At 38.0% G+C, this 11,743-nt stretch overlaps 2 protein-coding genes across 2 annotated transcripts in view; one reads left to right on the top strand and one right to left on the bottom strand.

Annotated features, from left to right (window-relative positions):
* Window positions 1–1,900, top strand: part of LOC138027892 (histone acetyltransferase KAT5-like) — a 7,374-nt gene extending 5,474 nt beyond the window's left edge. Inside the window, exons 9-10 of the mRNA XM_068875512.1 lie at window positions 95–257; window positions 1,181–1,900. Coding sequence (XP_068731613.1) covers window positions 95–257; window positions 1,181–1,397 — 380 coding nt within the window. The 3' untranslated portion in view covers window positions 1,398–1,900. The remainder of the gene's footprint in view (window positions 1–94; window positions 258–1,180) is intronic.
* Window positions 1,901–2,211: 311 nt separating this feature from the next.
* Window positions 2,212–6,299, bottom strand: LOC138027893 (uncharacterized). The gene is made up of 8 exons (XM_068875513.1): window positions 5,898–6,299; window positions 4,983–5,124; window positions 4,210–4,343; window positions 3,557–3,667; window positions 3,433–3,478; window positions 3,267–3,327; window positions 2,852–2,945; window positions 2,212–2,414 (listed from the first exon to the last, which is right to left on the bottom strand). Exons 1-8 carry the CDS (start codon window positions 6,171–6,173, stop codon window positions 2,292–2,294), a joined length of 987 nt encoding a protein of 328 aa, XP_068731614.1. The 5' UTR covers window positions 6,174–6,299; the 3' UTR covers window positions 2,212–2,291.
* Window positions 6,300–11,743: the final 5,444 nt, after the last annotated feature.

The following is an 11,743-nucleotide window of genomic DNA, read 5'->3' as shown; positions in this document are numbered from 1 at the left end:
ATTTATTTAATGCCAATTCTTGGTCCACTACCTGTTTTGAATTTAAGTGTCTCATGTTTACTCGCTTTAGCTGACGGTTTAACGATTACTTTAGGTTATGAACTTTCAAAGTTTGAAGGAAAGACTGGAACACCAGAGAAGCCTCTATCAGATTTAGGATTGCTGTCTTACCGCAGTTACTGGTCACAGACCATTTTGGAAATTCTAGTTTCTCTCAAAGGTGGAGAGGATGGAACTCCTCCTGCTATAACAATCAAGTAAGAGACCCAAGTATTTTGACAAGCAAATTATAATGTACAGTAATGAGAAACTTTGTTTACTTTACACAGCCTACCTAAAGCTTGTGGCGTTTGTCCACAGGAATACACCAGTTCCAGTTTATTTACTGAAAGCAAGTCCTGTTGGACAGGGCTATTTTGTGAATGGGTGACTGTCTGAGAACACCCCGTGCTGTACTTTATGGGGAGCCAGGCTGGAAAAGTGCGATAATGATATAGTTATTGTATGTGGTCTGAGTTTCAGTGAATTTCAACCTGATGACTTCCTGATTACACCTGGCTACCTCATAACTTATTTGTTAATCTTAGACTAGAAGAAGTACTAATCTTGCTGGGTTAGTTTAAAGACAACACATTGTCAGGAAAGCCAACTGGAAAGAAGTAATGGGTTGGCATAAATATTGCACCCTTACCACTGGGCCTTGCTGCCACTTATTTCTGTCTGTTGCATTCTACATGGAGGGAGTCATCAGTCTGCATCTCTAAGCTCGTTTGGGGACATTGTAATTGGTTTAATTTCCCCATTTGTGATTGTGATGGCTGCTTAGTTCTGCTAGCCCTTATGGTTATTCTAGACAGCCAGTACTCTCTATCTACCTAAGTACATGTTTTCTCTATTAATTAATGATAGGCAATTAGTTGTTGTTGTTGTTGTTGTTAAGATAATAACATTACTATGTTTTTCTCATTATCAAAAAAGCCACTGGATTAGAGCATAGATTGCAACACATTTGTTCTTTGATCACTGATTCCACTGCACAATAAAAACTAGCCTCAAGGAGGAGTCATCTGTCTTTCTAAAGGAATTAATATTCTTTAACCAAGCATGTACTGGTTTGTATATAGTGATTGTGTGGTACCGACAATGGAATGACAACACCTTGCGTTTTCCTCTCTAACAGTGATATCTGTGAAATGACGAGTATACGGAAGGAAGATGTAGTTTCAACTCTTCAGCACCTTGGAATCATCCATTACTACAAAGGACAGTACATATTAAATCTCGCTAAAGAAATATTAGATGGGCAAAGAAGAGGCATGGTAAAGAGGAAGATCCGCATTGACCCAACATGTCTCCATTGGACTCCTAAAGACTGGGCAAAGAGGGGTAAATGGTGACCATAAGGGTTAAACTAAGACCCCACTGGATATGGAAAAAATAAATGGCCAGTTAGCATTTTTCAAATCCCAAAGATTTAAAAGGGATAGAATAAGGAACTATTGTTCAGCTTCCCATTGAAACAATCATGCATCTGGCTTCTATTCAATGGCCTACAGAACAACGGCAAAAATTGTATGGAAAAAGTTAGGGTAGATAAAGTTTTCACAAAAAAAAAGCACATGTATGCAACTGGATAGAATAAAATTTAAGAATTAACCTTTGAAAACAGTAAACAGCCTGTGAAGGTGCTGCGAGAAGGTTACTTGGAAAATCACATATCATGGATCGATTGGTTGTTTGTGAAGGTTTTTTTATATCTTGCCTTTGTTTAGAACCATTCTCTTTATGGTTAAGGATAATTGTTATATTACCTAGATGAGAGATGTTGCTGGAAGCATGGTTACTCTAGTCACAATACCATGAAACCAAAGGAAACTGACAATAAAAACAGTAAACTGTATGGTTTTCATCCTGTCACTTGAGTGATGTCACCACAAACGTAATCATATCACTTGTCGAAGGTCGGAAATAGCAGCTGCCAGTGGCATTCTAATGTCAATATCTAACGTCAACTGTAGGTTGAATGATGGGGAAATATTGCAAAAGTACATGTAATTATGGATTAAAGCGAGCCAAACACGCAGGACTGATTGATATCCAGTCCTATACTCCAGTTTGCTTCTCACCACTGTCAGTTCACAGGCTAAAATAATGTGCAAAATATTCCTGCATGATTATCCTTATTGTACATAAAATTAGATATCGACCTGCTTTTACAAAGGCTCAATTGGTGCACATACTTTACTTCCAATTTTACTACTGTTACAAGAGGGAAACATTTGTTCATTAGTTTACTTCACTTTGTAAAAGAAAATGCTCTGAAAGTCTTCAATGTCCTCATCACTTGAGGAAATAGTTGGTACCCAGTAGTTTACCGTGCAGGGCATCACCCACTCATCCACATCCACACATGGCTTGAAAGAAAAGATGAAAAAGCAAAGAGTGAGTCACCGCTCTGGTGGTCAAGTTGTTGGTAGCTTTGTTCATGTTAAGTTTCACATTGCTTTGTTTCAAATTGCACATGAATATTGATGATCAATATACACCATTGAAATGGTGTGTATTATTAAATAATTACTTAATACTTACTCTGGCCTTACCACCTTGTAGGCAGTGTTTTCATTAGAAGCCGGTTACCGGCGGTATACCACCGTCTGTTTGTCAGAAATTTGCCTCTCACTGCCCGCTAATCTTTCTTGATTTTCACTCAAACCCTCGTAAAAGACAAGAGTGACCGCTGCTTACATTAATTAGCCCAGGCATCTACTTCAAAAGTTATTGAATCCCCTTTGTAGGGCAAGGACCATCAACAATGCTGCTTAAGTAATAGGTGGAACATAATATATCCTACCTCGCTGTTGAATAGTGTCACTTCTTCAAGACTTGGTACAGTAACCAAAATACAGCCTGACTTTGACAAAGCATCTCTGAGAATCCTCCAAGTTCTGTGCAAAGTAACAAATGACTTAATTGCACTGTTCAGAAACATGCAGACTCTGGTACGTTCAAATTACAATCAACAGCTTCGTTTTCCATTTAAGTGGATCGCATTTGGGTTAGATTGAAATTCAACAACTCCAGAGTCTGCATTTTTATGAAACACACAGCAAAAACAAAATCCCATAAAAAAACATTTCACTACTTGAACAAAGTGGAAGAGTCTGGAAATTCTTATGAAAGCAGGGATTTATATTGTTCACGAAGTAATCTCTCTTGCATTATTAATATGGAAAGGTTGGATACAAATTGAGGTTTCATGTATCTACCTGATTTGTTCTGGAGCTGGCAGGAAGAATTCAAACACATTATTAAGGACAACAATGTCAGCTGCAGAAAACAACATATTAGTATTGTTTATAAAATGTTAAATCAATGAGACCACCCACATTGTCATTAATGTGAAGTGAAATTGGTGAAGCAACTATTTCTTACCTTCTTTCAAGAGATTGAGCTCATTACAAATATTAGAGCATCTAACCTAAGGTGCAAACGAATTGAATCAGTTTTAACAATAAAAGACACAAAGTGAAGGCACATTAATATTTGAATACTGTACCTCAATACGATCAGACATATTATATCCATCTATCATTTCCTGTTGTAATTTGCACAGTTCTGAATTTATTTCCACTCCAACAATTTTCTGTATTTTGCTGAAATGGTATGCCTGTGAGAGAGGGAAAGCATATTATTGGTGTGCAGTTAGGGATGGATAAAAAAATAAAAACTGTATGCTAGAAAATGTGGCATACTAGGAGCAATGCTCATTTTAGCATTGCCAAAGATCTTTGAGTTAATTGTCTTGAAGCAATGCCAAGGTAATTAAACCTCACATTATATCACAAAACCAGTGGGTGCTGCGTCAATCTGGTGCAGAGATGTCAACTTCAGAGATTTAAATCTTAAGATTCTCTTCTTTTCAACTACCCCACAATCAACACCCATTCCACCTCCAGAAGTCAAAAGACCCCTCCCCCCTAAATTTGATTCCACCTAAATTAAACCTCTTCCTAAAAATTTAAAAAGAAGAACAGCCTCCACCCACTTGCAGTATTGGCAATAATAACAAATTGACTAACTAATCACATGGTATCTTCATCTCACTCTTAACTGAGTATAAATGATTTTTTTTTTTTTGTAGCGTGAAATACCTTTAACCTTGGCAGAACAAGTTAAAGATCCATACAACAGTTTACAAAAAGCACTTACCCCATACAATACAGCACCAAGTCTAGATCCAACATCCACTAGACAACATTGGTCAAAACTGCTTAGTAGTGTCGGAAGGGCGGCCTCAAATATAAATCTCAACTGTGGCAGTGATGAGGAATGAGATATAAAGGCTACGGCACAGCAAAAGTGATGCATTAATAAGCGTGATGAGTTGGAAAACGTTATTTAAGTCCATATGGATCAAGAAAATGTTCTCTGTGACTTCTGAATCTCACAGATCAAGATGAGAGTAAGGGGCACTTTAAAAAGAGCAAAAAAACTTTTGACACAATAACCACCTTGTTATAACATAAAGGTCAGCATTAGCAAATGGGTTAAATATTTAGGATGAGGGGTATTAGTATATACCAAAACAGTGGATAGCGTTGAACACGCAAACTGATTGGCTACTCAAACTCCAGATATCCATTGCTATTCACCTCCGAGCAATTTGCGCGCAATTTGTGCCCGAAAATGTTGTAATCTGCAGAAATAAATGAATTAAAATCATCTTTTTGTGCTATATTTTCTCACTGTTGTGGTACATACACCTCCACTTCGGTGAATAGTTGCTGATTTTTGGAACTGATTGAGGAACTAAAGGGTAAAGTTACTATACCATGTGAAACTTGATCCTTGCATTTCTTACAATTGTGATGCAGATCTCTCATCAACTTCTGCACTAGACATTCTTTTCAAGGAGAACTGCACAAAAGAGTTGCAAACAGCAAACTCAGAGAAACAAATCAACATAACTGAAGACAACTTACTGAGTGGCCCTGTATTGTGAGATCCACACTCCATACAATAGAAACGACTTAGTTTTCCTTCATCGCAGAGTTGGTTGACATCTTCATCAGAATACAGAAATGAGTCAATGTGAACTGTTCTTGATGGATAACAATCTGAGTTCTGTGTAAAATGCATCATGTATCAGTTCTCTAACGCTGGGTGAAATTCTGAATTCTGCACAAAATTCAGAGGAGGAGGATAAAAGGAGACGTTACCCCTGTTTGTAGCATAATAGCTCCCAAGCATACAGTAGAGACAGTAGAGTCATTGTATTATCATTAAACGGAAGAAATTTATATTTTGTCTGTTCTCTTCCTCAAATGTCTATAGAATGAGTGAGTTGGTCAGCACTAGCTTTGGTGATTTGTAGAAAGGAGGGAGACTAGGCGGGACAAGTTACCCAAGAGACCTTTTAACCCAACGAACGAATAAAATCGTCTGGTGTTAAACAGAGTAAAATATAATAACTCTAACTCCAGGCGTCAATGGGTTAAGAGCCCTATTGTGCCATTTTTACTTGAGGACAACTGAGACATCCAAGACTTTGGTCTACAAATATAGCTGGGAAAAACAAGGCTGACAAATTGAACACGCTGGAGTTTAATACCTGTGAATGACAGGCATGAGGAACATATGAGTGATCTGTCATTCAAGTTGTTGAATGTGAAATGCAAGATGCATTCATTTTCATGGACAAAGCAGTGGAGAAATGTGCATTTGAAGTGTGCCCAAACACTTAAAATTAAATATGTGATATTTCGGCTTAGACGCCAAACTTTTCAGTTGGTCTGGCCACAATCACAGTGCCTAAAGTGCCTTGATCGTCAGGCATCCCTGCCTCTTAGCAAAGGGAAAAAATAGACTTGTTGGTCTTAAGTTATTGAAATCAGAACCTTTCCTTCCGGCGGATGAATTTTCTCCGACATCAAAATGGCATTAAGAGGAACCCTCTTCTTGATGTCCTTGATTATCTCTTTTATCCTTTTCTCTTCTGACGTTGTACAAGTATTTGTAACGCTCAAATGTGTGTCATCATTTGTATGCAACCCAGAACAAGACTCCACGACCCAATCTACGAATTCCCCGGCCTCGTTGGGATCAACAACCGATAACAGAGAGAGGAACGAGGCCTTGGCTGAGTCAAGCGAAATGGAACTTGAAACATCCATTTCATAACAAAAACTTCATCTCAAAAAGTAACTTTTCTCTATTTTTCATCAATGATAAGACACAAAGCTCAGTTTCAATTGAAATCTAAAAGACCTAAACTAGTAGCCCTTGGATGATAGACACCTGGGAACTAAAACGAACCCTTGTGCGGGATAATTCCCGTATTGAGTGAATTCACGCCGGGAATCGGGGCAACTGTTCCTGGTGTGAAAGAGCGGGAAAACTGCGCGGGAACCTGTCTCACCGCGAAGCATTTACCCGCCCTGCTGCCAAGCAAAGAGAAGAAAGATGGCTGCTGTAATAGGTTGCTGTAAGTATATGTGTGGTTTATTATTCTGTCTTCTTCTCTATTTTACATTCAAAACGTCGTTATGAACTCTACCGAGTTCCTAATATACACCACGCTGATTTTATCCTCAAAACTGCAAGGCACGTTTCTGAAGTTTTCAAAAGGCTTACGTAGCTTTTATTTTGAAGGGAATTTCGGCATTCACTGAGCACAAGTCGATGCTCCAAACAGAATAATTTAAGTGTTACTTGGTAAGATTACACTGACTTTACAGACTCCTTACATTGTTACTTTAACAAACAAAAGTAACTATCGATGTAAATGGGACGTTTGTCAATTCAGCGGGCGGAAATTTCAGCTGAGATTTGACTTTCGAATCGACGCCTGTTCCACCTGATTTTGTGTTAAGTTTTTCTAATTGTCTGTCAATTTTTCGCTAGTGTGTGTGTCTTGTGGGGGACAGGAAATAGAGAAATTGTTTTGGTGTCAGGGTGGAGTAAGGTAAATGAAAGGGATACGAATAGGGACAGGTGAAAAGTGAAGCCGGAAATTCAATTCACTTGAGACCATTGATATTATCCAATATTTACGATGGATACTCTTGTAACTGAAAGGAAGTGAGGACATTGATGATTTTTCTAGGCGGGACCTAGACACCCTATGCCATTACCTTGTATGTTGTTCGGTTTTTGTGTCGTGACAGATTGCTTATCGTTTTCCTTGACAGTTTCAGTCAACTAGCTGAAAAAACTTGATCAGTTAAACTAGAAGGAATACTAGAATGGCAGACAAAGAACTCTTGGAACAAACTCTCCAGCTAAGATTTTGTCACATAAATCAAGGCGAAAGTTATCAGACTTTGGAAATCATACATTTTACACAGTTGTACATGAAAGGTACTAATATGTACAAGTTAGCTACAGTCAATATGTCTGTCAGACAATGGATAAAACTGACAGTCCAGGTCTGATCTGCACAATCTATGCAATTCTAAGTGGTAGGGTTCCTCTAAGTAATAAACCATTGACACCTCAAATGCCCTTGGAAGCCCCCCATTTGAAGAGTAAAATCATCTGACGTTAGACAAAGTAAAATCTGTAAAGTCTCACTCCTAGGGGTCAATGGGTTAATCACATACGTAAGTGATTATTGAATATTCTCTGTGCTGATTGGTTGCACTTGAGGTGATAATTATGCGATAATCACCTAGGGGTTTTTTTCAAAATGGCCACATATTTTATACTAAAACAGGAAAAGAAAACAAACAGCGGTTACAAACATTTTTGTTATTTGTTACAAAAATGTTTGTAACCGCTGTTTGTTTTCTTTTCCTGTTGAAATTGAAATGGCCAAAGGACAAAAGTATTTATGATACTAAAAAAAAATTATTCACCTCAGGCTCAGTGAATATTGGTGAATAAAAACCTGGACTTCATCTCGGTTTTTACCCACCGATATTTAGCTGGCCTTTAGTGAATAATTGTTAAACAGTGTTTTTTGCCTTCTTAGCTGCAAAACTGCTGTGAATTGTGAGACTGACCACTTCATCTGGTTTCTGTTCTTACTTCAGAATTAATTGGATTGCATTTTGACATTTTTAAAAAAAGTTTCTATTTATACAGAATTAGAAATTCTTTTAAGGTATGCTAGCTTTCCCCACTGTTTCACAACAAAACCTTGATTTAGGACCTGTAAATCTTGGAGGGTTTAAGTGAAGGTTTAGGATGCATCGTAAGTTCAAGAGTAGCTGTGATCACCTAGTTGGTGTGGTGAAACGTAGAGATCTTAGGGCCCCTGGTGACATACCAGACAACCTTATTTCCTTGTTAAGATAAAAATTAAGGTGACATCTACACCATTAACTTGTTATGGAAAGGCTTTAAGGACAAAATAAAGGACATTCTATTAAGAAGATCCTCAAAGCCTTTGTCATAGGTAAACTATATGTTATTTCCCTAAAATTTATGAATTATTAATGTAACATTCTGCACCAATAACTTGTCAGGGAAAGGCTTTAAGGACAAAATAAAGGATATTGAAAAGATCCTTAAAGCCTTTTTCCCAGGTAAATCTGTACTCATGTTGTGGTGGTAGTAACCTAACAATAAGTGGCTGCAGCCTCAAAGAGGCATTTGCACGCAGCCAATCTTTGTGTCTGTGTCTTTTATTATTAATTGGGGAATGGGGTTAATTAGAACATTTAAAATCTTTCCTTCATACATTTCATGTGCTTCCAGAATCTTCAGTCTGGATGATGAGAGATAGTTAGGCTCTCTTTTAAAATTGCAAATACCGAAGGAAGAAAGGGCCCGTTTTGGGAAAATTCCTCCAGATATATAGACTTTTTTTAATAGAGCAAAGTTTGCCGTGGTAGTGATTGCTTCTGCCAACTAAATCCCGTTAAATTATTAGCCCATTTACATGGCCAAGAATTTCGAACGGCCAAAGTTCCCAGATGAATTGAATTTATAAGTTTAACCCATTCACTTATCAGGCGCCCCAGGACACTACCAGTTGACATGTAAAATCGTCTGGCATTAGACAGTAAAACTGAGCTTAAAGTGCTACTGTGACGAAATTTGAATCTTCCCTATCGAAGCCATTTTGGCACATAAACACGTAGTCTGTACGAGAAGAAGAATGCTGTTTACCATTTTCAAATATCTCTTTTTGTTCTGGAGATATTCAAGTTTTTTAAATATGCAAATTAGCCAAGTGATGACGTCATAAATCCTGCCGAATTTTGATCAAGTATGATAGAGAAAGATATCTCAGCCAATTTGTATCAGAAATACTTGGTTCTTTGCACTAAGATTCTAGTAGATGTGTTCCACAATATGAGCATACCATTTTTGTTACCATGGCAACATACTGGGTTCCAGACCTCCCTGATATTAAAGCTTTGCAGACCACCTTTGGCGTTCTGTTTTGATATTTGCAAATGGTGCCTCATCTACATGATCCTGTCAGCATATAAAGATGTTAGGTCGAGTTTGTGGCCTTAGTAAATGTATTTCTAGCCTGAGATCACCAAAATATTGAAATCAGGTTGGAGGGGACTGGAAAAGAGTGAGTCGCCATGGGAACCAATTTCTTTACAGTCGTAGGTGTGTTGCCTTCAGAACTATCAGCTCACCAAGTTTCAATGGTCTCTGTTGCAAATTGACCGAGATAGCTCTATTATATTCTTGATGTCCTATTGGGTTGGGTGAATGACGTCATCAGCCTTCTCATTTGCATATTTAACACATTTTTCAAACCTAAATATCTCTGGAACCAATGCAGATATTTCCAAACGGTAAACAGCGTTTTTAATGTTTCATGGTACTCTATGTGATAAACCAAAAAACTCAAGGGATAAAAATTTGATCACAGTAGCACTTTAAGGGTGTAAGACTGTGGTGCCAATAGCCCCGCAGCGCGTGCATAAATCACGAAAATAAACAGGTCTGTTAGAAGCTAGCCTGTGTAGCAAGCGTTTCCGTGGGGCACAGAAGAGAAATTTCGATGTTTTGACCGAGCAAAAATGAAGAGACGAGGGAAGGAAACGCTTGTCCGCAAACCCCAATATTCCGAAGAATGCGTTCGCCCACAAATGCAAGGATCTGATTGGCGCGGCCTTTCTAAGCTGTACATATTGAGAGGTGTCAATCAATTTTTCGTGTAAGAGGAAATGAATTATTCTCGCGAAAGCAGTAGATAGTTCGATCGCTGCCTTCAGAGAGCACTTGATATTCTCGTTGAATGTTTTTCTTAGTGCTTATTTTAGCCTAATATGGGTTATATGACATGTACAAGGTGAAAATTTGTTTGACCAGCAATGCCGAAGGTCAAAATAATTGCTTTTTTTTTTGCACTTTGAGCCTCGCAAGAGAAATTTTAAATTGTTTAGTTTCAAATTTTCGCTAGTGAAAATTTCTTTTGCGTCGCGAGACGTAATTCAAGAAGCTTAATCAATTTGAAGCTTTCGCACGTAGTGAAAATTTAATTTCTAACGAAGGACTTTTGCTGTAGTGAGTGTATGCCTGAGAGTTAAATTATTTCGTTTGCAAAACCTTAACTGGAACAACGCAATATTTCCCAAAATCGTGCCAACAGATATTTAGGGTTATCAAAAAAGATCTAAGTGTTTTAAAGGCGGTAGAATGATTTGTCTTTGCGCATAAGGCTGTCAAACCCTTGAAATAACTTAGTGCCTCAAATGACAATTTCAACGGATTTTCGTTGTTTGCATATTTCTTTGAAATAAAGAGAGATTTCTCCGACACACATCCCTGCCAATTGAACATTAAAATACGAACGAAATCAAAATTCTTAACCCTGCCGCGTTATCTTTGATTTTTACGGACAAGCTCTCTTAAATGTTCCGACATTATCGCGAGAGACATTTTGGGAGATCTTTGCTACCTTGAATTTTTCTATTCTTTTGGCTGCACAAGTAAATGGTAAAATCGAAAGTGACATTGAATTCAGTGGCCGCCTTGCGTGTTTACTAACAACTCGCGAAACAAAGGATACATCCGCACTGCAGGTTTTTGTTAGTTTGGCTTTTTGTTTTTGCTTTCAAGTGTTATAAAGTTTGTATCAATAATTGTTTTGTATAAAGCAAGCTAACAAAATCTATACCTTGCTTAGTTCGTATTTTTGAGCGTTGAAATATAATTTTCAGTCCCGTGTTTCTGAAAGCAAGTCGTACATTTTGAGGCCTCCCATCCAGATACTAAGCCCGTTCGATAGGGCTCAACTCAAGAGAAGTTGTAAGGGAACTTGGAAATGATCAACATGTCAGCCACGAAGCCAATGTTTCTCGATTCGCTTTTATTTTCTTCAATCTTTCTAGATTTAGTATTTTACCGCGTAACCATATGTCTTTTCAGGGGACTATTTACTTCAGACCTCTACCATGGTACTTTAATGGTAAACAGTACCAAAACAATATCGTGTACTATTAGAGCTACACATTACGCAAAGACAATTTGAATCTCTTGGAAAACAAAACGCAAACTCAATTGACACTGATGAGACAAAAGGCTGTGTTACTACTGCACTACCACGCGTACGCAATGCGCGCCTATTTTTCAAGATAGCGGACAACACTGTCCAGCTGGGGAGAATGTGCAAACGAAGAGCCAGTTAATCCTATAGATGCTTTTCACCTGACGTCACAGCAGCCATGTTGGTGCACAGAACAGAAGGGAAAAAAGTCTTTTGGGAATTTGACTCTATTATAATGCAAAACATGAACCATAATTTGTTTTGTGCACCAACATAGCCGTCTCA

Source organism: Montipora capricornis, chromosome 12 (genome assembly GCF_036669925.1).
Source record: "Montipora capricornis isolate CH-2021 chromosome 12, ASM3666992v2, whole genome shotgun sequence".
Taxonomy (NCBI): domain Eukaryota; kingdom Metazoa; phylum Cnidaria; class Anthozoa; order Scleractinia; family Acroporidae; genus Montipora; species Montipora capricornis.
The sequence above is the reverse complement of the archived record's forward strand: the minus strand, read 5'-3'. Positions and strand labels throughout refer to the sequence as shown.

Excerpts from the sequence above, each read along its gene's own strand:
- LOC138027893 (XM_068875513.1), bottom strand. The coding sequence starts at position 6,173 with ATGGATGTTTCAAGTTCCATTTCGCTTGACTCAGCCAAGGCCTCGTTC. Across the intron at positions 3,479-3,556 it reads ATATGTCTGATCGTATTGAG|GTTAGATGCTCTAATATTTG; the intron begins GTACAGTATTCA and ends TTTGCACCTTAG. Across the intron at positions 2,415-2,851 it reads TGACACTATTCAACAGCGAG|CCATGTGTGGATGTGGATGA; the intron begins GTAGGATATATT and ends TTTTCTTTCAAG.